Below are 26,950 nucleotides of genomic sequence, written 5' to 3' on the forward strand. Positions count from 1 at the left end.
GCAGCCAATGGCGAGGACAAGCCGAGGTGGCACCAAATTTCCCGCAACCAATCAGCTCGCGAGGGGGAGGAAGGGAAAAAAAAAAAAAAAGGAAAGAAAAAAAAAAAAGGAAAAAAGCAGCCAGGCATCATGAGAGAGCCTGGCCCTCGTCATCCTCCTCTTCCTCAGCATCCTTCCTCCCTCCCGCCCCCGGGCCGGCTCCGCCCCGCCTCCCCCCCCGGGTACGCCGAGAGCCGGGTCCCCGCCGCGACTCGCCGCCCTCCGCGCTGACCCCGCGCATCCCATCCCGGGCAGGGGGTCACCGAGAGGCCGGGGCGCGCAGAGCCCAACCCCACCAGCCGCCGAGCCAGCAGCCCCGCTTAAATACCTCCGCACCCGCCTCCCCGAGCCGCACAGCTCGCCGGGCGAGGAGCCGACAAGAGGCAGCCTCCCGCCGCCGCCACCGCCGGGGACCTGCGCTCGCGAACCGCTGCCGAGGAGCAGAGACAGGGCCGCCCCATGCCTGCGCACTTGCTGCAGGAGGAGGTAAGCGGGGCACCGGGGCTGCGGGTGCTTTGTCTTCCCTTCGCCCCTTCCTCCTTCGTCTCCGCGGCTCCGGCAGCGCTGCGCTGCTGCCGTCTTGGGAAAAACGGCCAGGGCACCCACGCGTGTCTGTGCGTGCACACACACACGTCTGCACACGTGTGCGCGTGTGTCCCCTCTGCATCGCTTCTCAGTCGCGAGGGGAAGGTATTCAGGGCTAACTTAAGGCATCACCCAAGCCTCACGGGGAGCCCACGGGTGAAGCAGAGACATCCGCCTCTGAGATTATCTCCCTGGATCCTGTGCCCTCGGGTAGACTGAGCAAAAAATACAGGTTTATCTTGAAAACACTCATCGAAGCAGGATTGTAAGGGCTGCTCAAGAGAGTCTTTTGTGCCAAGAGGTCGTGGGGGTTTTGGCAACGATAGGACTGTAATTTTTTTTGTTTTCTTAATTAATTTTCTTTTTAATAAGAAAGGGGTTTCACTCACAGCATTTTTAAGCCCAATATTGCAGCAGGGAGCGTCTCTAGGACAGACGCAAGGTGAAAGCAGCTGGCTGCCCAGATGAAATGAATGACTGTGTCTGCATTGCCTGAGCCAAGCAAGCATACAATGGGGAGACTGCCCATTTTTGGCAGAAGAAGATCTGAATAACAGCCTGACACCAGGATGATGCACAGAGCTGTTGGACCTTTAAAGAATTTAATTTTTATTTTTGCCCCCTCCGGCAGTCACCCTTTGCCCAAGGGGAAGCAAGGACTTGATTCTGGTGTTTCTGTGCTCACCTTTTTATCCTTCCCCCTTCTGCCAATGCTGAGAAGTGGAGGTAAATCACAGCCCTGCTCTTTCCCTTTTGCCAGCACGCAAGGTCTCCCCTGGTCCTTTTGTGTAGGTGCCATGACCTTCCAGGGATGCTGTGATGTAAAGAACTTTACTCCTCTCCACTCCCAAAGTGGATGTCAAGGGCAGTGTGGTCAGACCATGTTTCATGGTTTTGGCATGTATTTTGGGTCATATCCTGGAGGCTGGAAAGAATCCTGTCCTTGGGTTATGTTGGGCATATTCAAATATACTGGACCCAAGATTCAATGCCCTGGGGCCCCTATGCTGTACCCAGCGTGGAGCCTTTGAGCTGCAGTTGGTTGTATAAGCTGGCTGGGTGCCAGGATTACCTATGGCATGTTCAGTGCTGGGGGTGTGGGGGTGTAGATGGGGAAACACATCTGTTCTGCAGATGAGAGCTGCAAAGTCACTCAGAAATGAGGGGGAGCTCATGAAAATGATTTAGCTGGTCTCTTCCCTCTCTCAGCCCTAGAGCCCAGATCAATCTCCATTCCATTTGCCTCAGCAGGAGCCACAGGAGCCACTATGGCCATAAGGGGATAAAAATCTTCTTTCTTTCCTCTTCATTTCCCCCGTTTCTACCTAAACAGCTGCCTTCTCACCCTCCCTCGTCCCCCCATGCTCCTCCCACCAAGTCTGTAACGGTGGAGCTGTTTCAAAGCTACTTTATGGCCCTTCTGTTTCAAGGTTAGTTTACATGTGAGAAATCACCAGTTTCATTATACCAGTGTAATTCCAGCAGCATAGGTATGCTGGTTAAATTCCTCATGTGGCTACTACAACTCTGGAAGAAGAGGTTTTTTTCCTCTCTGCTGTTTTCTTTGCACTCTCCCTTGTCCTACTCTGCCCCTGTGTAACTTTGACAGTGACATGAGCTATCATGGATGAGAAAAATGCAGCTCCAACCCCACATTCTTACTCTGGAAGCAGCATGTCCATATGGGGAGTGTTACCCGTCTAATTATACCACTAAATCTCTGTTGGGAATTTTTCTTGCATAGACAAGTCTTAGGTCTTTTTGGTAGATTATCTTGCAGCCAAGAAAGAAAATTGTACCTTTCTGCCAAAATGCCAAATGAGAATATCTTAACACTTTGGAATGGGCAGGACTTTTCCTTGCCTAATCTGTGGATTAGAAGCCATTTCTCATGGCTTTTTTTTGGCTCACTAAATTCTCCAGTATCTGAGAGTATCATACCTCAAAATATTAAGTAGGAAAGCAGGCAGAGACAGCCTATAGACAGGATGCAGAGGAGCAGGTCCTAAGTTCAGCAGCTTGCCTGGGTTCAGTGAAAGCAGCAGGATAATTTGTGTCCAGGTTTTTTCCTTTCTAACCTTTGATTCCAGAAGGAAAAACTTAAAGTGCTCCCTCTATAGGGATCATTTTACTTCCCAAATGTGGGGAATCTGTCAGCCTTGCCAGCTCCTCCCCATCGGAAGGTATGTCTGTAACCCTCTAGTTTCTACCCTTGGGAAAGGGAGGAGTTGGGGTGGCCACGTAAGCTGCCTGGCCTGATTTTAATGCCTCCCTCAGGAAACTAGGCTATGGCAGAATGGTGCTCTTCTACAAATACGAGGTGCCTGGGTGAGAATCTGCTGTTAATTCAGGATAGATTTCTAATGGAAAAGCTTTCCCGGCTTGACCATGCTCCCTCCTGCAGTCTCAGCTTTCCTATTCCTGCTGGCTGACCTTTAGTGCCCCTTCACACTTGGAAGCAGCAGTGCAGGCAGCAGAGGGATGTGTCTTTCAGGCAGGTTCCCAGGAGGCAAGGGGATGGGGGCGATGTGTGAGGGACACACCACTTGCATCCCACATGCTTGGCACCCCCAGAGTTGAGCCCTGTTGGGCACCTGGGCTCAGGCCTGACAAAGGGCTGCGAGTACCAGCAAGCACGCGGCTGTCATGATGGAGATGGGAATTGGTGATTCAGAGTTCAGTGACCTGTCTCATTAGGGTCAGTCCTGCCTGCTCCTTTCGTCATGCATGCCTGATCCGGCAGGCTGTCACTCAGCCAGGGCAAACAAGCGTGTGCAAAGGGAATGTTGTGTCAGAGTTACAGAAGGAAGCCAGGAGCTGAGCTGAGCCAACTTGCTGCTTAAAACTTCCTCTCTGCATGCTGATGGCCGTGGCTCAGAGGACTGTCTTCCTGTGCCTCAGTTTGCCTGTGGGTGGGAAGCGGAAAAGGATAAGAAGCTTAGCAGCAGGCATGGGATAAGGAGTTATAGGTCTAACTGGAAGCACCTCACCTAACTGCTTCCATCCACTGATCTCCAAGCTTGTTGGCCTTGCCACGTCCCAGCCTGGAAGGTGAGGCAGGGAGATAAGGAGGTACCCCAGAGGAATCCTCCTGTGGGTCTTCCTGATGTTCCCCTCATGATCCCTAGCGGGGTGACCCAAAGAGGCAGGATATTGAGCAGCCAAATGATTTATTATAAAATTGTTTCTGACCATATTTCTCTCCCATCTCTTTGTTCGTTCATAAGATTTCCTTTATTGTTGTCTGGTTATGCACAAGCCCAGACCACAAACCCACCTGAAAACGCCCACTCATCAAACTGAAAGAAAGTGAAAATCCTTGCAGTCTGCAAATGATCTCACCAAAGCCACTGGTGGAAAAGAGACTGGCTTTCAAGTGTTTTTCTTAACTTTCTGCACCCTATCTGCCATTCACCTCCTCTCACCAGAAAGACCAGGCCCCTGCCCTCTAAGGCCATGACCCCTGTGGCCAGAGCAGGGCCTTCTTGGTGCCAAGGGCTCAGCTGGAAGAATGCAGCTTTCCAGAGAAACTACCGGCTATGTCTTCACACTGCCAGCCTAGATGCTTGTGTCTCTCTTTCTTGCATTGGTAACCACCAACTTCTTGTTTTGTTTCCTCTTTTTCCTTTCTTGAAAATATGTACTGTCACCTCTCCAAGGAGTTCTCCTCCACTTCCAGCACCACTGCTGTTGGCACCGTCACCTCCCGGGTGACCAGGAATGGGAACGCCGTTGTGGAGAAGAACTTACTCAACCATGAGGACTTGGCAGGAGATCGGGGCATGATAGATGACCTCTTTGATGAGACCTACCGGGAGAAAGAGGGCCCCAAGCCCCCCCTGCGATACGTCTGGAGGAATATCATCCTCATGAGCCTGCTGCACCTGGGGGCCATATTCGCGTTGACGCTGATACCATCTGCAAAGATCCAGACATTGGCATGGGGTAAGCACATTCCTCTATCTGTTTCTTGGCATCCACAAACCCCAAATCCATTGGGTGGCATTGTTTTTTTCCTCCAGGCCCACAGACTTGGGGATGAGAAAGAAGGAAGCAGAGGTCTTCTGTTAGAAGAAGCTATTCAGCCAGCTTCGTAGCAAGATGTGGAAGGGCTTGCTAGTCTCTCTTGTAAGGTCATACATGAGAGGGAAGGATTTGGCAGGGATTTGTCTTGGCTTCTCAAAGAACAAACCTGACTCACTGACATTAGGCTTGGAAGTAGCCCACACCTGAATGTGCAGCCACTTCCGGGGTGAAGCACAGAAAATGTTTGATGGACTACTGTAACAATCCCAGAAAGTTAGGAAGAAAGATTCTAGCAAGAGCACTTTAAGGGGTGGCTGGGGAGGCAAGGTATAGGGCACCATTAGCCATAAGACTGCTGTCCAGAAATGACAACCATTCCCGTCCGTACCAGGGGAGGGTAAATGCTGCAGAGTTGTCATATGTGTGTGAGGGGAAAGATAAAAAATACAATTGTGCCAAAGATAAAAGTCAAGAATTAAGTCTGAAGCTCAGATCTTTTATCATTCTTAAAAAAGCACAGATTAGCCGCCATCATCCCGGAACTAAGCTTGACAACTTTCAAAAAATAAATAAGCATCTCTCCAGGCAGCAAATTCCAGTGGAAAGCACAACCCAGCAGAAGGTAGCTAGGCAAAGCTCCACTTTCTCAGAGACCTTGCCCTGGGTAGGAACCAAACTTCTCCATTGACTGCTTGAAAGACATCTGGGCTTAGGGCCCACACTGCAGGGGAGCCTCGCTTTCCACGAGCCTTTGTGTGGACCCTTGGAGGAGTCCAGAAGCCAAACAGCTCCCAATGGAGAGGCTGAGAGATTGCATCCAGCCCCTTGCCTCCCTGTGAAATACAGCATCCTGAAACGAAAAGCAACAGTCTAATTTGAGACCTGGCTGACGTGGCTTTTGTTTTCAGTGGTACTCCTGCAAAGTGCTCGGCTGGGAGCAGCTTCCTGACCAGCCTGGCTGTGGATGGGACCTGGCGTGATCCACCTGGTCTGCCATGCTCTCAAAGAGGGTCCTCTTGTGGTTGTGTGCAATGAGCATTACTACTGAGCCGGGAAGGAGATGGCTTCCTGGGTGTCTTCCTGACTCTTCCTCCTGGACCTTATCAGCCTCTCACAGGCAGAGACCTGGGGGGGATAACATCACTGGAGGCCACAGTCAGAGTTTAGCTACAGCATTTGCAAAAGCAGAAGCACTGATGCAGCCAGCATGGCCTTTCAGGGGGGCATTGTGAAAATGCTGGGCCTTTCCCTTGTGAAAACCTGACAGGCTGCATTTGTACCTGGACTGGCAGGGTTGGGCAGAACATGCAGCCTCAGAACAACCTTGAAGGAGCATTTCAGGGCTCTTGGTCCTGTTCTGTGTGTTTTATCCCTGAACTCTCAGCCACAGGCTAGGCAAGAACTGCTGGCTTCTCTCACTCACTGAGCTGTCAGTCTTGGTCTTCCGACCCCAGTCAAATACACTCAGGGCATTGGAGCATTGGGGCAAGCAGGAAGGAAAAAGTGAGCTTACTGGTTTCATTTCAAGCTGCTGAGATGCACTATGATTTCCAAATCCATCCAACTCTTGTCCTTTGAGTTCCCTTGGGTCACTTAAGTGGGCTTGAGCATCTTCATCCAGAAGGTTAATGCTGGTTTGCATCCTGCTAAGTCCCACCCTACCCCAAAATGGTCTCTGAGGCAACCACATGCCTCTTTGGGATGTCTGTATGGCATCCCATGGCATTTCATGTGAATCTTCCTAATTTTTTATCTGATGTCAGTCCTTCCTGCTCTCCTTGCTCAGTCAACTCTGATGTTAAGTGTCAGTTAATCTCCTGCCACTGTGAGGCACTGTGAGATTCCTTGGTGTCTTCTGGAGTGACATGCTGTGGGAATGGGAGAAGGACAGTGGGCTTGAAGGAACTGCACTGTTCTGGACTGGCAGAAGGTGCATTCTGCCTTACCAAAGCTGGAGTAGCTGCACAAAGCTTCCTGTCCTGCACCACTGTTCTGGGAAAGGACCACCCTTCATGGCACCTTGCAGCTGAGTCTAGGTTCCCCTATAGTCCATTCTCCTCCACTGCTGTCTGGAACTGGGATCCTCTACAGGTCTACCTTCTCCACAAGGCTCTTTGCTTCTTGCATTGCCCTTTTCTCAGCTCATATCTTTCTTTAGCACATATAAGGCATCTGTGGCTGTCATGTCAGTGACTTGCTGTTATTTTCCCAGCACCTTCTGGTAGCAAGGAGGGGACTATAGTTCCCATTTTGCACACAAGGATAGCACAGCAGAGACTTATGTTGCTCCTGGCAGTACACCATGGTCTCATGGCAGAGCACCTCTACATGTGGTAGTTCTGGAGCTGCTGGGGTCTTTGCTTGTTTCTTTGTTTGTTTTTCAGATCAATCCTTCCTTAGGCTGTGTACATATAATACAAAATTAACATGGCCCCAGATGTTCTCTGTTTGATGCAACAGGCAGCTGTGGTGCCTGGTAGCTCGTCTACCTTCTATATTCTAAGGAGAAATCCCCTGCTTATATCCACTTCATCCAGGCCACCATCGCCTTGATGTTCCTGTCCCTCTGAAACCAGTTATATTGGTGACTGTTCTCTTTTGTTTTCATTTCCCTATGTGCTAATTCCTCTTTGTCTCTCAAGCTCTCCAGCCCTGCCTTCATCATTGTTTGCTGTTCTGCGTTGCTGTGTGCATTGTATCCCCTGATCTCTTTCTGGTACAGAGCTTCCCAGAATGAGCTCGGGTTGTTGATCAGGTGAGAGCTCACCATATCAAGAGCTCTCCGAGCCTTTCCAGCACTGGCTTTCTAGCTAGGTTCCCTTTTATATATTGCCTTCTCCACTGCACTTGTCAAAGTCTTGCGCAGTCTTTTCAAGGATCATGGGCAGATTTTACGTCATTTACCAAATGGCAAAGAGACTGAGTCTGAAAGGGCAGGATGCAGTTTCTTCTCTAATTGCTCAGATCTTCCCTTGGAAATGTGATTTGTGGGTAGCCTTCTTAGCCCTTGGGTGCAGCAGACTGACAACATTTGTTTTAACCCTTGTTGGCCTGGGAAACAGTGTCTGTAAAACAGTGATGGTTCCTCTCGACATGGTGCTCTGCCAACCCCTCAGTTCCCTGAAGTGCCAGCAGTGCTAGAAACATGGGTTGATACCATTTTTTGTTGCTGCTGTATCATCTTTGGACCAAGGTGAATCTTGCTGGATAATTTAGGCAATTCTGACACCCTGAAAATCTCAGCCAATACTACCCCCAGGAATGTGCCCAGGAAAGTGTTTACAGTTTTTTTGATACTTTCCTATCAAGACTACTGCTGGCAACACCTTTCCGCTTAGTATTCTCTCCAAGGCTTAACTAGCAGCTGGCGTGCTTCTCCTCCAAGTGTGGCAAGGAAGTTAGGTTTCAGTGACAGCAGCTCCTACTGCTCGTCCTAAACACTGTTCCCCTTACACAGCCTGCATGTTTCATTGCTCCTGGCGTCTTCCTCCTGAGGATAGCAGGACTCACCTGGCTAGCAGGAACTGAACAGCAAGGAGCCCAAGGACACTTGCTTGAGCAGGAACACCTCTTCATGTAAACATCCTTGGTGTTGACTGCAGGTGACAATGCTTTTAGCACATTCCTGGCTTCCCATCATAACTTGGGGTCTGAATCTGGGTCTTAAAGAGGTAAAGGCTAGTGAGTCATAGACGTGACTGAATCTGGAATGTTTTGTGTTTAATTTTTGTAGCACTGAGTGCTTATTACTGCCAGTGGTCATAATTCTTTGTATTCCAATTGAATGGGTCACTGGGAATATCACCTGTGAGTTGACAATCTTTTGGATCTGGTATAGTTCAAAGCATGGTGTGGAAGATGACTGAATCCTCAGCTGAAGGACTCCCTAAGTCCTTCAGTCTGGGGCAGCATCACAGGGCAGCTGTGCTGAAAATCTGTGCTACTTTACTTCACCTTCTCTACTATCTTTCCAATTGAATTCCCAGTGGATGATCTTGGAGTTTTTCTTCTTCCCTGTGAGATGTTGATTCCCTGACTATGCAACGGTCATCACTGTACCTGTTTGCAGGGATGAACCCTCTGAATCATTAGGGTGCTGAATTCTTCTGTATTCCACAAGGCTTTTCAATTTTACTGTCTATATCCTGTCATTGTCACAACATCTCCTAGGGATGGCTGATGGAGCTAATTGTCTCCAAGTAGGGTTTGGGTCTCTGTGGGGCTGGTGCCTTGTATGCATAGACTGAGAATCAGCTCCTTTCCCACAGAAAGTGTCTGACCCGTAGATAAACTACAGCTTCTGTATATGGGCAAGAGGCCAGACATCAGAGGATTATAATTAGAGAGTTGTGACCTTTGTAGCAACCTGGGACGTAGCTCCAAGAGAAGTCAGCATGAGCCACTGAGGTACATGGGCTTTGGATGAAGGCTGGGACTCTCCTATACCAGAGCATCTGAAAGCAGTGGGTACTCTTTCAAATTTTTGACAGAAGCTTCCAGGCAAGGCTACCCAAAAGCAAGTACTGGGTTGTCTGCATTTTGGGTCTGCTGATGTCCCCACATCTCTTTGGTGATTCCTTGTGCTTGCTGATAACATCTTTGTTGCTGATGTCATCTTTTCCCAGCAGGGATATCCACAGGCAAATTCTGAGAACTGCCTGTATAAAAGAGATACAAATGAGCTTCCTTCCTGCAAAGCTTAAATACAACAGTCCTCAGCCAGAGTCATCTTTCCAGAGGCCTCTTTTACCAAAAAAATTCCCAGTCAGCATGTGAGGGTTCGCTAGGCAGGGAAAGCTGAAAAGTCAGGGTTATCAATAGGGCCTCTACTCACCTAACCTGGCATTTACTTTCTTGTGCTATTGAAGATCATGAAAGATCACATTTCTGTCCCCAGTGCACCATTAATCCATGGGGCCTGCTTGCCTGGACAGATGAGCTCTTTCCCTAGCAAGCTGCTCCCACACATCCATTGCAAGGTGATGTTGTTTTTCATGGACTGTCTGTCTGGTGGTGTCTGTGGTGATAGGGACTGATTTAAAATGAGTCTTAAAATCTAAAATTAACAGGTAACTGGCCATGATTTGGTTAATAACTTTCAAGTCAGCATCCTGGAACTGGGTAAGACCTTCAAGGTCTTACGAGCAAGGCCAAAGGGAGACCTGAACCAGATGCCCTGTTTCAGCATCCTTCCCTTTTCCCCTTCCAGGTTTGGACAACTTTGTGAGCTTTGCTCAGCTCTGTTGTGTCTTGCAAAGGCTGGATCCTGCTGCATTTGCATGCATTTTCATCCCTCTTCATGCCCTGTAAATCATCTATGACCAGTGAGTGCTTGGCTCTTCTGAGAGACCGCAGAGGTGCTGGGAGACATGAGGCAGAGGGGTGCTGGTTCAAGGCTTGCACTGCAGGCAGGGAAACCATGGGAGAAGATGAAGATGGGGAGTCACAGACAGATTAGCAGACAGGGAAGGTGGTGCAGGGGAAGGTGGTGCAGCAGGATGGGAGTGAAAAGGGTTTGGGCAAGTTTAAGGGACCAGAAGAGGAAGTTAAATCAGCTGAGGCGGGCTTTTAGTGGATAAGAGATTAGGCTGGGAATGTAGAAAAACAAAAAGGAGGTGACAGAAGGAAGATGATAGGAAATAGCCTGGATTACTTTGAAGGAAAGAACAGGGCAGAGCCTTGCACACCTCTCAGATCTCTGATTCCAGACAAGTTTCTGACAGAGTATCTAGTTTTCTAGTTCAAAATAAGCTTGATTACAGCCATTTGGTAGGACTGAGTGGTATTGTCAAGCATACCAGCAATTCCTATCCATGGGCTTTCGTGTAAGAATAAGGAACTCTTTTCATGATTGACGCAATTGGCTGAAATCTGCAGGTTTATACCAAGGAAGGAGTTTCCCCTGGGGAACTGGTAAGAAGGCATCTCTTCCCGCAGGGGTCTGAAGGTGGATCAATTAACCTATTCGCAGATGCTCACCCTTCCTTCTTTGTGTCTGAGCCTGCAGGGCAAACTGCCTGTTGATTGCTCTCTGTCTTTCTGCCAGACTTCCTGACCCTTCCTTCCTAGAGGAAGAGTTAATTTTCAGAACCAATTTTCTTCTTACCCTAGCTTCCTAGTGGCCTTTTCTCCATTTTAGTTCTAGGATCAGATGTTGGAGGTTCCAGGAGGACAAGCAGGGACACACAGATCAAGGCAGATATGAACACATGACATATTGGGAGAGGGCTGTGGTTTTTTGCTAGCTGCCAGAGAGGCAAGGAATTCCTTCTGCCCTGTGTGGAGAAGGAACACATGAAGTAGTCTCAAAGCTCAGCTGAGCCCAGCAATGTCTGCCTCTGCCACAGGCACGATTTGCAATGAGTTGTTGGCCTTGGAGTTTCCTTCTGTAAAAGCTCCAGGAATTGGGGGGGGGAGGGGGGCGGGAATTAAAAAGACCCTGGGAATGGGAGCCTCTGGGCAGATTTTAAGTCAGTGGTGGAGCTGAAGGTGAAGCCCAGGTTTTACTGGAATGCTAGGTTAGATCTTTTCCTAGCCAGCTTTTGCTCAGAAAGGGAGTAGAAGAGAAGCCTAAACTGGGCTTGAGCTGTCCCCCTGAAGAATGGTAAGATCATCTACCATTTCTAGGTGAAAATAATGCAAAAGAGATTTACTGAGGAGTGGTAAGACAGGAAAACAAAAGCCTGGATTAGGGTGAGAGGAAAGGGGAAGTTATTCCCTCTTAGACTGCAGCTTTTTTACCATAGGGCTTTATGGAAGCAGCTACTTTATACAATTTTGACTACCCTGCACCCTGACAGATGGCACTCTGCTGAAGAACCAACCCTTGTGGCAAGGCTTCTAAGGGGGAGCTTCCTTGGATGTCAGAGATGAAGAGGTGATTTGCCCCACACTGTTTAGGATATCTGTGTTAGCTTGGGCATTCTCACATTGAGTTTTATAGCCCCAATCTGTGCTTTCCATGAATTCCTCTCTTGTTTATACAGCTTTGAGGGACAACCTGCCTTTGTGTTGCTCTGCCTGAAACTTTGCTGAAGGGTGATTTGCTCTAACTGCTCCATACTTTCTTTTCCTCTCTAGCTGTTCTGTGTTTCCTGCTGAGTGCTCTGGGAATCACAGCTGGATCTCACCGCCTCTGGAGTCATCGGTCCTACAAAGCCACACTGCCCCTGCGGATCTTCCTGACTATTGCAAACTCCATGGCCTTCCAAGTAAGAACTTCCTCAGTGTGCCACTGGTCCTCAGAAGGAAGTGCTCCCATGAATTTCTGTCTCAGATGTGGGACACAATCTGATTAAGAGGTTCCTCTCTCCTAACTACCTCCTGTTAGGAAAAAGCCTGCCCTTTCTATCTAATGCTGCAGTGCTAGAGTCTGTCTCATTGTCTTTACCTTGTCCTGTCAGAGGTTGACTCTGAGATGAACCCAGTGGGGAGAGGACTATTGGCCAAGACTAGGGATAGGAAAGCTCTCCAAAGCAGGAATGTACCTTTCCCTCAAGGTGTGGTCTCCCTGTGCTTGCACCAAGTGTTCTCCTGGTGTTGCCTCACTCTCCTCTTGATGTGTGGCTGAAAAGGGGGAAAATATCTGCAAAGCCCAGGGAGCCAGGCTGTAAAATTTGCTGCTGCATGAATACCAAGAACTTGTTGAGATTATGCAGTTTAGGGGGATGTTTCTCTGATTCAGAAGAGTGATATTTAGGAATAATCATGTTATAAGTCACACCACTGGCTTCCAGAGAGTTGTCCCACGTCAGTGATATTTTAAGGAGAGAAGGGTTGGGCCCATTCAGAGTGGCACAAGTGACTGCAGGCAGCTGTTAAGCACCTTGGGATATTGCCTTGCCTATCAGAGAGCAATAACATGAGGATATTGCTTAACCACTGTGAGGGCACTTCACAGTCCACAAAGCAAACAAAACTGGAAATCCGTAGAAGTCAGAGTGAAAACCCAGATTGGCATGGCAGAGAAAATCCTGGTAGTCTCTCAGCTGTGAGGCAGCCCTAACAACACTCCATCCTCCAACTGTACTGAAAGGATTTCATACAGGCTTGATTGTCTGTGAGAAGTACTTGGGAGGGTGGCAGAGTGCAGCACTTTCTGCTAGAAGAAAGTGAACAGAGAAATATAAATGCTCTGCCCTTAAGTAATACTCCAGAGGATATAACTTCATTACATGTAATCAGAACAGGGTGGGGATGTTTTTTTTTTTTTACCTTGAAAAACTTCCTAAAACACCATTGAGTTTCTTCTCTGTTAGTACCAAACTAGAGTCTTTTATGCGGAAGAGGAAGGACCAAGCTGCTCATTCCAGCTAGTGGTCCAGCATTCAGCAAGGCAACAGGATGGGTTGCTGTGTATTGGCTAGTCCTGTACAAAGACCATCTTTCACAGGGTTATAGGGCAGAGGGGGAAAGAATTTGCTGAGCTATTGCTGTAGGGGATAGGAATAGACAAAGATGAGAGACAGACAAATATTTCAGCTTCAATAGGACCTAATCCAAAGTTTTATTGAAAATTCAGTACCATTCCCCATGGATTTTTTTTTTTAATAGTTACTTTCAATGAGATCAAGAGAAGGTTTATATTGAATTTATCTCACTCCTGTTATGGCAGAAGAGAAGATCAGTAACTTTTAAGGTCAGGGAAGTCTATAGACTATCTTATCTTAGGTCCTTCAGACCTGTTGGCTGCTCAGAGACCTGTGGCTTGTAATTTCAGAGAATTTGGGGATTCTGCCTCTAGTTGGGTTTTCTACCCACAAGACCTGGCAGCTGCACAGCAAAAGCTCTCCTGGTTATAGCCTGTAGCTGGAAACTCCCAAGGAAGAAGGCATTCTCCTTGGCTTTGCTTGCTGTTCTCAGAAAGTCATAATTTTCGTTCAGGTTACAGCTAGAGGTGACCCCAACATAAGATCTGTAGAAAAGTTAATGTGCCAGAGTTTGGGTCAAGATACTCATTTTTCAGCTTTGAGACTCCTGATTTGTGGTGGATGAGGTGAAACTGCTCCAGCTGTGGTACATGATCTCTTTCCAAATTTGTGCCTCCTGCCTCCAGCAAGATAGGGAAAACCTTCCCGTATGTGCAAACCCAAGTTGTCTGTCAGCTTTCGGGCTGGGCTTTCTCATGTTATGTGATGCTGTGTAGGGTCTGGAATGTGAAAGAGACATTTTGGTCACAGGTGAAACACTTCCAGCATAGGTATTGGTTGAGTTTGTCTGCTTATTACATAAGGAGGGCAGCTGGGCCTCCCTCTTCTGGGGGATCACTGAATGACCAAGCTCTGGCTGACACCAGTGAGGGCTGGTGATACTTGGAGGTGGATTTGGCTGGAAAGAAGACAGTAGTTCCCAGTATTTGGAAACAAGTGAGAGTTTAATCCTGGCCCGTGTCTATCACTGCTTTCTTGCATGGCCTGCAGGTAAATCATTTTATCTCAGTTGAAGGAGGAGTGATTACAACATTTGAGAGGGATTTGAGGAGTTGTGTTTCTGCTACCGGCTCCCTGTGTGGACAAGTCCCTTAGTCTTTCGAAGCAAGAAATAGGGATGGTTATGCCATTTCCTTACCTTCAAAGTGTTTTCAGGAAAAGTCCTATGTACTCAGGAGATTAAGGAGTCTCTTGTGTAATACAGGTAATAGAGGCATGCTTGTATCTCTGTTTCATGTTTTCTAGGATGGTGTAACACATGGCTTTAAGCTCCTCTAAATCTTGATACAAAGGAATGATCACAGGCTTACTAAAATCTATTCTTAAAACTGGCCAAAACAATCATTTCTTAATACAAATGATAACAGTGTTGATGTTTTCCAAACTGTATTGATTTTGCTGCTTAAATGGAACAGTTATGGGGCTGAAGAGAGGTATTTTTGAGAAATGCCATTGAAATGGTGTGCTTGTTCTCTTTCTAAAGAGGGGCCTTAATGTTAAGACTGTTTGATTTCCAATGTAAAAAAAAAAGGTTAAAAAAACCCTCACCCCCCTTTTGCTGTGCTGCAGCTGCCAGGTCTTGCAGGTAGAAAACCCAACTAGAGGCAGAATCCCCAAGTTAAACATCTGATTTGGCAATCCCAGGAAAAGCAAGGCAGGATGACCTATGGAAAATGTCAGGTGAAGGGAAGGGGCAGGTCAATCAGTTCCAGCTGGCACTGTGTAGGGATAAGGACAAGAGACAATAGGGGCTGAGCATGTGAGGGAGGAACACTGACCATCCAATGAGGGCTGGCTGCTGCAGGGGTGGGGAATCAATCAGAGCTGGTGATGCTGTGGGTGATGTGCAAACCAAAGTCTGAAGTAGCCAATTGAAAAGCAGAGAGGAGACAGCCCATGAGAGCACTAGGGCTTCAGAGAAAGTTGGAGTGGTAGAACAAAGAAGACCCAACCTTTGTTTTAAAGGCTAGAAACCCCAAACCCTAACGAAAGACAATATGACTGATGTTACGGTCTTGACCGAGTTTGGTCATGACGAACTGAACTCCACATGACTGAGTTCGGGTCAATAGGATTTAGGCATCTAAATGTTTTAGGCCTTTTTGTAAGTTGAAGGGAACATCTCCAACCCTGGCCCTAAGTTTTCACTCCTGTTGCCTTGCAGAATGACATCTATGAGTGGGTCCGAGACCACCGTGTCCATCACAAGTTCTCCGAGACGGATGCGGACCCGCACAATGCCATGCGGGGGTTCTTCTTCTCCCACATTGGGTGGCTGCTGGTGCGCAAGCACCCGGACGTCATCGAGAAGGGCCAGAAGCTGGACCTGAGCGACATAAAGGCTGACAAAGTGGTGATGTTCCAGCGCAGGTGAGCGGTGGGGCCAGCCCGAGTGCGGAGCCATGTGGGATGGACCCCACAAATTGGCTGGCGACCCCAAATGCCTTTGATGGATCATGAGGGGATTGAAGGCATCATGTGAGAAATGTGACTCTTCAGGATGCCCAAGGCTTTGCTGTGGGATGAACTGTGAGAAATGAGCTGTGCCTGTCCTATAGGAAGTATTTAGAAGCTAGTGCTATCACTAGCCCTCCTACACCCCTCTCTCTGCCTACCCCGTAGCATCTTGCCAGCAGTGGGCTGAGCTTCCCACTGTGAAGCACATCCACTCTTGCTTGCCCCACAGGCCAGCTGCTGCTTTGGCCGGCCCAGAGCCCACACGTGGGTGCCTCTAAAGCCATCCTTAGCGATGATGTTGTACACCTTCCAGGCCATGTCTGTTCCCCTCTTCCATCAGTCTTCTGGAAACAGTATGGTGAAAGAAGAGTTGATGTGAGAGGGGCAGTAACCAGGAAGGAGAGTATTGATTCACTGGTGCCTCTTGGATGGAGTGTCTCTCAGCTGTCTAGGAGGGAAGCCTGTCACCAGGGCTGCAGGGATGGAAGACTGAACCCATATAGTAACCAACTTAAATCAGGAGGTTCCTAGTTCAGTTCCAGACTGATTTTTCTTGTGGGTCATCAGAGTGGTTCAGCTTCCTCTACTCTTGTCCTTCTAGTATGAGAGAGCCCACATCCTCATCTGTTTGATGGTGCAAGTGCCCTTTGCTTGTACTTGTTGGTGGGGTGTATTGATAGGCAGGGCCAAGTCTGCAAGAGGAGTTTCAGCGCTGGGCCAGAACCAGAGAATGGACCTTCTGTGGGACTGTGGAAGGTCGGGGATTCTGGGGTTGCCTTTATGGGGACAACTTAGCTGAGAAGCAAATGAAAGATGAGGCCAAAAGCAGCAGCTGGTGTCCAGAGTTATGGTGATGGGGACATTGTTTTGTTCATGTGTGAGGAGAACAGGATTTATTTTGAGTTTTTTGCCTGATGTTAGGACTTGGGAGTCTCCAGGCATGGCTTCTGCGCATCCAGGGCAAGAGATACAAGGCTCAGGAGTGAGGCATTTCTGCATTTGATTTTCCCTATATAGCTGAACATGAATCCTCCAAATGGAGGACTGAATCAGCCCTTCCTGTCCTGTCTCTGCCACTGAACACCTTTCTCCTGGTCCCTTCCTTTCCAGATACTACAAGCCCTCAGTGGTGTTGCTGTGTTTCACGCTGCCTACTGTAGTGCCCTGGTACTTCTGGGATGAATCCATCGTCATCAGCTTCTTCATTCCAGCCATCTTGCGCTACACCGTAGGGCTCAATGCCACTTGGCTAGTGAACAGTGCTGCTCACATGTTCGGCAACCGGCCGTATGATCAGAACATCAACCCACGGGAGAATCCCCTGGTCAGCTTGGGGGCCCTAGGTACGTTCAGCATCTGTCTTTTGCTGTGGGTGGTCTGTAGAGCAGGGACTGCCCCTCGGGGCTGCAACTGCTTCTAGGAATTTCTGTGAATCCAGGTGTCTCCATTTCCCCTTCCAGCCTCTGCATCTGGATGTGTTTCCCAAGCTGGCCAGTGAGTACATAAGGGCAGTGGGGTTATCAGCTCCCACCAGACTCTCTCCAGGCAGGAAAGGACTCTGCTACAGTTAGCACCTTCTTATCTGAATGCCAATATTTTATTTAGCCTGCTCCAAGGTCTTTCTGCCAAATTCACCAGACTGAAAAATGTGTGCTGCAGTCACTGCACATCTGTCTGAGATTTGTCAACTTGAAAACCAGCAGATGCACATTTTGGCATGTTCTCAGGGTACCTGGTGATTTCAGGACTACTTGAGGATGAGACAATCTAGATGATCTCATGTGTTCCTGAAGTTTTGAAGACCTAGGAAAGAACATCCCAGGATCAGCATTTGCCCTTATCTGTTCTCACAAGCCCAAATCCTCAGCTGGTTTGCATCACTGTATGTCACTGGGGCTTCACTGATTTCCACCACTGAAGGATCTGCTCATGGACTTTTAGTAGGGAGGGATTTGAACTGCAGAGAGTCAGGGGGTAGGAGCAGGAGTCGAGGCAATATCTTTGACGGGGTGAGTGCTGAAGCCAGTGTTGACAGTGTCCGGAGCAGGTGGTGGCTGACTGGGGTAGATTTGCTTAGTAGAAGAGGGTCTGCATTTTTCTCATCTGGAAATGCCCTTTGGATTTGGCATTAGGACTGCCAGTGTCGGAGGAATATTGATTGGCCTGTTTTGTTGGGGACTTGCTGCTGGTCTAGCTGGTAGATTCTAAACCAGTTCTAGAAGATTTCTCATGGTGGCAGGGGAAAAGCCACTAGGATTCTCCTGGTGTTTTGGTACAGTCGGGGAGCCAGACTTTTCTCAGTTCCTTGCCACAGACTTGTTTTTCCAAAAAGTACCAAAAATTCTCTATAACTGTCATTGCCTCATTTGGGACAGATCTGGCATGCTGGATCATGCCCAGATGAGATGGGGTAGATTGTAGAAAGGTAAAACTGGGCTGAGAGGAGAGAGGAGCCTGGACTCAATCCACAGCCTGTTACAGGAATGTGGTGCTTTGGGCCAAGATAAAGGGTTCGTCACCTAGAGCTTTGCAGCATCCTCTCCCTGGTCATGTTTTTCAGGAGAAGGCTTCCACAACTACCACCACACCTTCCCTTACGACTACTCCACCAGTGAGTTTGGCTGGCGGTTCAACTTAACCACAGCCTTCATCGACCTCATGTGCCTCCTGGGGCTGGCCAGCGATCGCAAGAAGGTCTCCAAGGAGGTCATTCTGGCTCGGAAAATGCGGACTGGAGATGGGAGTCACAAGAGTGGCTGAGTTCCTGCTCCCTTTCACACACACACATCCACACCTCTCCTTCCTCCTTTTTTCTCCCTTTCTCCCTTCCTGACCCCTCCAAACACGCTGGACAAAGGTTTAATGTTCTGTTTACTAACTACTGAATAATGCTACCAGTTTGCTTAAGATAATGAGTTTTAACGCCCCCCTCCCACACTGTATTTTACGTGATGTATTTAAGATCTAGGACTCTGCCTTTATAACGCAAGGCCACCCCTTCCCTTCCCTCCTTTTCCTTTCTGTTTTTTCTCTCCAGCCCCTCTAACCTGCTTTACATTGTCCCAGTCTCTCCCTGGCAGAGAAGCTGGTAGGAAGTGGCCTGGGGAGGTCCATTGCAGCTGGCTACGTGCCATTTAGTTAAGGGAAGCTGTACCAGCCAGATGAAGAGTTGAGCCAAAGTCAGTGACCCTCTCCCCACCACCTTCCCCCCAAAATTCCTGCCTCTGTCCCTCCTCCTTTCTCAAGGGCTGCTGACTGACGTGATGTGGCTAAACATGGTTCCTTGGGAAAAGCAGCCCCATCCCCTTCTCTTGCCATCAGAAAGAGAGTTGTCTCTTTCCAATACATCTCTTTGGAAGTGTTCTCTCCTGCTCCCCACCACATAGCCCCTTTGGATGGGGAGGGAGCAGTGCCCAAACTCTTTCAGAGCTCCAGCCAGATTCACTAGCGGTGGGGGATGTGGTAGCAGCAGTGGGCACTGGAGAGAGAGTGCTGGTGGCCTTAATTCCTATTCCCTCTGGTGTCACAGCCTCCCTCCCTGCACTACCCACTGTGTCCTGTGCCACAAGGGACTGAAGGTAGAGCATGGCTCTGGGCTCCATGGCCTTTTTGGAGAGCCACAGTGAAGAGGAGGGCAGATGGAGGGGTGTGCCACTGGCTGCCAAGGGGTGGCACCAGCCTGGAGTGGTTTTGTTCACCTCTACTGCTGAGATTTTTGCTGGCAAATAGGACTTTGCCAAAATGGAGAGGGGGAGAAGGATGTAAACCAAAGCTCCACCTCTGAGTTAAGCTGCTTTGTGTGTTGGAGGAACAGGGTCCCTGCTGGGTGGCAGGCAGATGTGCATGCCTGCCCTGCAGATCCACATCCTGTGCTGGGCACAGGGACAGGACAAGGGAGCACCTGCAAGTGCAGGGAGGAGTGAGTGTGTCCACAGGAGCAGGTCTTTTCATCCTTGGGGGCTCCACTCAACAAGTGCCTGAGAAACACCAATGTGGGGCCAGGTGGCACAGGAGGCTCAAGGAAGTTGCCAGTGTGAGCTACCTCCGGCCTTTCCAGCCCAGAGTCCACTGTGTTGGTTTGCCATTCCCTGCTGCTCAGAGGGAGTGGGAAGGAGAGGCAAAAACAGTTCCTTGTTAATTCCTTATCTTGCCTCCCAGCCCCCTTGGCGAGCCACCTTGGCACCTCGCTCCCTCGCCAGCGAGACAGGCAGTGAGGGCGGCTGAGCCTGTAGAAAGGTCAGTTACATCACTGAGCCGATGTGGGCACGCAGCTGCAGCGTGTGCTGGGGAAAAAAGTCCATGCGGGTGTTGTTTCCTGCAAGTTTCAGAGACCAGCTTGAGTTCAGGCGGTCAGTTAGGTTCAGAATGTCATGGCCTCAAGCCCCTCACTGGGCTGAATGTGCTTTTTTCCCCCCTTAACTCTCCCAGTTATTAATTTTTAGTAGTAGTAGTGGTTGTAGCAATAGTATTGTTTTTGTTGCTTAAATGCATCAATCGGAGCTGGAGGAAAGCACAAGAGGTAGCCAGAATGAAGTGATATTGGAGTGGGGTTTGCAGCATCTCCCTTATTCAGGCAGGCCAGGGAGGGCAGAGATGGAGTGGATGCCAACTTCCTTGCCTCAGCTCTGCCACGTAGCAGCCAGGGACGCTTCATGGGAGCGAATCTCTGCAGCTTTGCCTCCTTCTGCTGCTGTGAAACTCACCAGGAGCCAGGACAGCTCTGTGATGTTCTCCTTAACAAGAACACACTTGTTACTCAGAAAATAAGTCCTTCTCCTCACCTTCCCCTCCCTGCCACCACCATGACCTTGTTATTGCTCAGCTATGGGACCCTTCAAGGTTTTGAGCCATCTGGAGCAATGTGGACTTTAGTCAAGAGGAACAAGGAGAAACGGAGCAGAGAGTCCTTCAGCTCCTGGTTTCAGGAAACAGTGTCCTTACTGCTCTGAGGCTCTTGACTGCCTGGGTGCTAGCTGGGGCAAAGGAGGTTGTGGTTAGAACTGTATCCTATCATTAAAAAAAAAAAGAAAAAGCCTTCCAAAAAGAGAGAAACACTGTTAGCTCTGTAATTGCGGGCTAACTTCACTCTAGACTAAACCCCTCTGAACTCGTGGAAGTCCCTAGAGAGGATGAATTTGCTACAGTCAGTAATTTGAAAGGGGTGTGGGGAGGGGAGAAGGGGAGAATGACTTCCTTGCTCCTGGTGCCCTTAAGGTGTAGAGTGATATACCCTACAGTAGAGATGCATGCTGTGAAATACTGCAATATTTCACATCCTCTCAGCAGAGAAGCAGGGCTTGACATCAAGGGTTCCTTTCAAATTTCAAGTGCTGATTTGGGTCCAGATTCTGGAATTAGAGTGGAAATTGAGGAGCAGTAACCAAACAGTCCTGGTGTTTGTCCAGTCACTTTAAAGGTAGATTGGCAAATATCTCTGGGTGCCTTAAATCTTTCTTTAATATACATAGAAGTATTGACAGCTATTTGCCGTATTTTTTTTTCCTGAATTATGAACATTTGAGGGGTTTCTTAATTATTTAATTGCCTACATTGAACTGTGGGTGCAGGTGATTTTGAATGTATTTGAGTTAGAATTTTTGTTAGATTAAGAAACAGATACAACACTTCAATTAGAATTTTGTTTGAGATATATATATATATATATATACACACACCTATAAATATATATATATATTTTTGGTGGCATGTTTGTATCCTGGACGCATTGTCTGTATGTTTAGCTTAAATGAGTCTGTGAAAGGTGGAAGCAGAGAATGCAGCAGTGGGACCTCGCAGCTAAAGCATCTGGGACCTGTTTCCAGTTTAGCAACTCGTTCACTGCGTGATTTGGGACAAAGTCACTTAAAAACTCTCTGTGCCTCAGTTTCCATATCTGTAACAGGGAGTTATGCCCTGCCACCCAGAGGTGTGGTGAGGCTCGCTCGTGATCAGCCAAGCAGAGGAAGTACCACACACACCACTGCTGGCAGAAGCATGGACTGGTTTGTTTTCCAAAACCAGTCCCAGCCCCGCTGGTATTGTGAAGAGCAGATGTCCAAGTGTTGGATGATCAGGGAAGGATTGGAAAGTTGAATCTGCACATTGTCTAAGCTCTGTCACTGTTGAAATGTGAGTAGGATACGATTTTTCACAGCTTAGGGATTTCTGCATAGTAGTATCTCTGTTTTGTGTACTGGAAAAGAAAAAAAAATTTTTGAAATAATTTCTACTAATATGGAAACAGACATCTGGTTGTGCTGATCTGAAATTTTATTTGTTCATAATAAAAATGATAAATGTTACTTTAAAACTTGCTGGACTGATGACACGGTGGGCTGGGCTTGGTAAAGCACACAATGTCCATCAGAATGGGGAATGCTGTGCCTTACTCTTTCCAAACCTTCCTCCCTTCCAGGAGAAGCAGGAAAAAAAACTCTGGCTCTTTAAGCACCATGAATGAGTGGATTATAATGGCTTTCATACTCCAGCACAGGCCAGGCAGGCACACCCCGCCAAGGCTGCCCCTGCGCCCGGGGTTACTGCAGGTTAATTCATGCTGGGGCCCCTTGCCAGGGCCTTGCGGCTGGTGGATACACATGCAGCACAACACGTAATACCGGGAGCCGCTCTCCCGTCAGGCGGGTTCGTCAACCTCAGTGAGGGGAATTTTCCTTATGCGAGAGAGCGCATCTGTGCTCTCCCCACCCCTTTTGCAGCTGGAGGGAAGTGAAAGGCGAAGGGGGAAATCCCCTGACCAAATCTCACTTTAATTGATAGTAGCTTCCCTGCTCACCCAAACACCTTTAAACATCCAATCAGAGTGGCGAATAAGGCCATGTCCACATGTCACCAGCCTGCTCCATGCACGAGCGGGCAGAGGGGATGGCCTTGTTTGTGGCAACTTTGCCACCCGCAGCACACAGGGATCCCTGGTCCAGCTCGCATTCGCTGGCACCACTGGACCCTTGCAGCTGGCATTCTGAATTCCTTGGCAAAACAGGCCCACACTTTGGTTTCCAGCTGCAGCTACTGCTGCTGGAAGGCCTTTGGGTGGGAAGACCAGAGCCAGTGCACTGCAAACTGAAGCACCGGGGAGAGCGTAGGATCGAGGGAGGGAGAAGAGGGTTACTCCAGAGGAAGGTCAAGGCTCTTCCAGCAGCTGTGTTCCTCCCAATGGAGGTGTATGACCAGCCCAACCAATTTGATGTGTGGCTGCTCTGAGTTGTGGGAAAAAGTAAACTAAATGCTCCTCTCATCAGCTGGTCACAGAAGTACATCTCCGAAAGTGACAGAGAGGTGTTGCTTCTGATAATTGGTGTGCTTTTGATCCCAGCTATGTCAGCACAGGCCCTCCTAAAACAAGTGAAACAAAAGGCAAATCTTCAAACCTCATGATTATTCAGCCAAACCTAAAAATAAAGTTAACGATCCCTCTGCCTGGATTTCATAAGTGCAACTCCAATCTCGGCCTCTCCCTCTTCGTTAAAGACTCTTACTAAATCCCCTGCCCAAAATACGTTTTCTAATCCTATCAAGCCCTTCAGCAGTGCCAGCTCAGCATTTTTAGTTCATTGCCTGGAAGTGTTTCACGCATTATTATTCCCAGTAAATAACTACATATTTCCTATGTAATCTGTGAATTTGGGTTGCAATTCCAGTGCACACCAACTTTGCTCCTCTCAAGGTTTCCCACCCACCAGGGAAGGAGAAGGAATGAAAGAGTTAATACACCAGCCAGCTCTGCTGGGTAGGAGAGGACAGGCAAACAAGTGCCTACTTGTTCAGACCCAAGGGAGGGACAGCAGGGAGGGCTGCACGCTGTCAGGGGAGGGTTTGCTGCATCTTCTCGCTCTGAACACAACATGCAGAAGATACCAGTGTGGTCTTTAGGGGAGACAAGGTTCTAGCTGCAATCCTCTCCCCAGAGCTGAGATGCAGTGACCACATCTGTGAGCAGCCCATCGTATTCAGCCCAGGACCCTGGGAGAGGACCAGGGAGGGTGTCCTAGAGAGTCCCACCAGGAGCTGCTCAGGAGCAGGGCTGAGTACCAGCCCTGCACTGAGCCATAGGCTCCCACCACAGTGAGAAAACAGCAGCTGCTGCTGACCCTTTGTGAGGGGCCAGGACTCCAGGAAGGCTGTGGGGAGCGAACAAAGTCCTAGGAGAGCACGTGGAGGAGATGGCACCACAGCAACCCTGTACAGCAGACGGACAGATGGGGTGGCATTTGCTGAATGCACGGCCGACTCGCCTCAGCCCCTGACAGACCTCTTCTCCTGGGCAGCCGCGGTGGGCAGCGCTCCGGCCATGGCTGCCACGGCCAGCAGCGGGGCTGCGGGAGCAGCACATCCCCCCGGAGGGCGAGGTGTCCCCGGGCTGTGGCCGGGGAGGCCGTGCCCGGCCGTGCCCCTCCCTCGGGGGAGAACGGAGCCCTGCGCCCTGAGCCCCAGCCCCCGCCCCGCCACGGCCACAACCGGCTGACGGTGCACGGCCTGGATGGAGGGGAACACCCGCAGTGGGCTGGGCTTCCCCGGGGGTTACTGCCGGTCACCCCGGCCCGCACCGCGTGTGTACAACAGCCCACGGCGCCTGACTGAGCCGGGCCAATCCCGCCGCGCCGCCCGGCCCCGGCCCGGCCCCGTTCCCGTCCCATGCCCCAGCCCGCCTTTGGACTTTCTGAAAAAAGCGTCAGATGCCGGAGTCGTGGGAAATGCGAGCACTTCAACTTGCGTTTAAAAATGAGCTCCGGTTTTAGCTTTAAAAAGACTGTTGTATAAAAGTATAAAAGAAACCCAGGACGCAAAAAAAAAAAAAAATTGTAATTCGGTATGTGTGTAGACACACATAGTCAACACGGAAATATGTACACATAACATACATAAACAACACACTGATATCAATCATAAAGGACTATACTTGGGAGTGAGGCTTGAAAATACGATTTTCACCCATATAAATTTTAGCTACGTTGTAATCTTGTCATTCTGCGACTCTATATAAAGTTGGCATTACATAAAAACAATCTAGTCCTCACTTGAAATTCTTAACTGAAAAAAGCAACTTGTAAAACTGTGTCTTTTATTATTTTTTAAAACTGCATGGAAAGATACAGCACTTTGCAGAACAAATAGTATTTCATAATAGAAACCATGGTGACGACAGCTCTTACACGCCACTTTGGCTTTGTAACAAATGCAGCTGCTTGTTTTACTTTTTTTTTTTTTTTAGTTTTCCTAAAATAGCTTTTTGCGAAACTCTGGTCTTTATCACTCAAATAGAAGAAATGCCTATCCCTTTTGGAAATGCCTGTGACCTTCAGGCACTTTATATGCTGACTAAGTGAAGTTGTCATCTTGAAAAAATTATCCTAAATACTTCTTCCTTCATCTACAGAGATGTCTGACATTCTGTCACATTTATACAGTTATATAAAATTAAAGGTTTCTAAGCTAATCATACAATTCGGGTAACTCCTGCCATGTGATTTTTAACATGCAAAACAGGAGGAGACTTATGCAATCATAATATTGCTCTTCTTCCTTGTCTTTTTTAGATGTCTAATTGAATACTGGTGATTCAAATATCACACATTTTACTACCATTTTGTCACCTAAGATAGATTTGCCCTGATCCTGAATCCCAAAGAAACTATGTTTTGATACATTATTCTTGGGTGAGCATTGGTAAGTGCATCATCATAAAACCAAGATAATTAATTTTAAAGACCATGACTGAGGCCAAGATGTTTTCTCACCTCAAAGAGGTGATGAAGCATCAGGCTGCCCTACACTCACCTGCCCACTATCCCCCTTCAGCCAAAAGTCTTATAAGATGATTTAGAATTCAGGTATCTCTTTTCACAGGGCAAAGATGGTGGGGGCAGGTTTCAACTAACTTCAGCAATTTTAAACAAGTATGAAATCCACTCTGGTTAAATAAGCATCCTCCAGTCAAGGGAGACAGGGAGGCGGTTCCCACAGTGACTCACAGCAGTAATCTGAGATACCTGTTTTAGAAGAGAGTGAATCATCTGCTGGTGGTGCATTTGTAAACTTCTATATACTGTCACCTGGACTGGTTTCTGGATGCCTGTCTTCTAGATCATGAGTTTGGTGCAGTGAGTTCCACACCTGGATTTTAATGAGGAGAGCTCTCAATTCTAAGCATGGGCTCTGAGTGCTCACAGTGAGAAACATGTCATCGGGTGGCTTCAGTCTGAGAGTAAGCTTCCTACTTTGAAGCTAAGGGGGTTCAAAATGCCCCCAGAACTACTGGAAATTTGAAACTGGAAATTTTTAGGTGCACTTGACATATAAGAGCACTTTTATTTTTTCATAGTGGAGGTGATAAACTTCTGGAAATTGTTTCCATAGGACGTCATGGCAGCAGACAGCACCAACAGGTTCACCAAGCGTTAAGGGAGCCTCACAGTAAACTAAGTCTATAACCAGACAGTAAAAGCAGAGATGTGCCCTCTAACACAAAAACACAAAAGATCTGTGGGCACAGGCCTGAGTGGAGCAGACCTCAAACAGCCTCAAACAGCTTGTAAGCTCTCTGTCAACAGCCTCTCTGGTTGCCACTGATGGAAAATATGACATGTCAGGCAGGTACAGCAGGATGAGGAATAGTTGCCAGTAGTTACCCTGCTCTGAATTCTGCTCTTGTGATGGCCTCTGTTGCAGCATAGGACACAGAGGGCTGGAATCACAGCCCCAAGATCCTACCCAGCTTTGGAAGCAGCACTCCTACTCCTCCATGCCATTCCTTCCAGATCTTCCAGTTCTCTTCACCAGGCTTTGTTTTTAATACTCCAAGCCTCTGAGAAGGTCAGCCATCAAACTGTCAAGATGTTTGACAGCACACAGTAAATATTGAATCATTGGGAATAAAGCTCATAACTGAGTATGCCATCTTGAATAACAAGCCCATCTCAAACTCATAAATGAATGTGTTCTTTGGACTAATGACCACATAACATGCTGGGATTGATGCCGTGGGATACACTGCAGACACATGAGAGTTTTCAGGAAATATCAAAGCTCTTTAGAACAGTTAGTAACAATGCACTAGCATTATTTTAATATTTGTGTGGGATTTATTTTCTGCATTTGTAAGATTTTTCTTTGTCTCTAGTCTCTCCAATTCCAGTTAAGCTGAGTCACATGCAGGCAGAGCATAAGAAGTTTTAATAGAGGAGCATCAAAAATGGAAATATTTGTTTCACAACTAGCTTTCATTTGGACTCAGAAAAGTGAAAAATTAAAGGAAAAACTTTACAAACTTTTTGGATTTTTCTGAAAACAGACAAAAAGCTGTGATCTCCCAGCTTTCTTGTGTGGCTGATTATTCATGAGGCAGTTCTCTTTTTCAGCCTTAACAGTGTTTGCTTTCCTCTGTCTTTGATTCTACT

At 48.2% G+C, this 26,950-nt stretch overlaps 1 protein-coding gene across 1 annotated transcript; it reads left to right on the plus strand.

Moving 5' to 3' along the window:
* Window positions 1–157: 157 nt before the first annotated feature.
* Window positions 158–21,846, plus strand: SCD (stearoyl-CoA desaturase). Its single transcript, XM_032694915.1, has 6 exons — window positions 158–525; window positions 4,284–4,569; window positions 11,731–11,861; window positions 15,244–15,449; window positions 16,647–16,879; window positions 18,097–21,846. The coding sequence occupies exons 1-6, from the start codon at window positions 499–501 to the stop codon at window positions 18,294–18,296; spliced, it is 1,083 nt and encodes a 360-aa protein (XP_032550806.1). The 5' UTR covers window positions 158–498; the 3' UTR covers window positions 18,297–21,846.
* The last annotated feature ends 5,104 nt before the right edge of the window (window positions 21,847–26,950 follow it).

Source organism: Chiroxiphia lanceolata, chromosome 8 (genome assembly GCF_009829145.1).
Source record: "Chiroxiphia lanceolata isolate bChiLan1 chromosome 8, bChiLan1.pri, whole genome shotgun sequence".
Taxonomy (NCBI): domain Eukaryota; kingdom Metazoa; phylum Chordata; class Aves; order Passeriformes; family Pipridae; genus Chiroxiphia; species Chiroxiphia lanceolata.

Excerpts from the sequence above, each read along its gene's own strand:
- SCD (XM_032694915.1), top strand. The coding sequence starts at position 499 with ATGCCTGCGCACTTGCTGCAGGAGGAG. Across the intron at positions 526-4,283 it reads CGCACTTGCTGCAGGAGGAG|GAGTTCTCCTCCACTTCCAG; the intron begins GTAAGCGGGGCA and ends CACCTCTCCAAG. Across the intron at positions 16,880-18,096 it reads GGTCAGCTTGGGGGCCCTAG|GAGAAGGCTTCCACAACTAC; the intron begins GTACGTTCAGCA and ends CATGTTTTTCAG.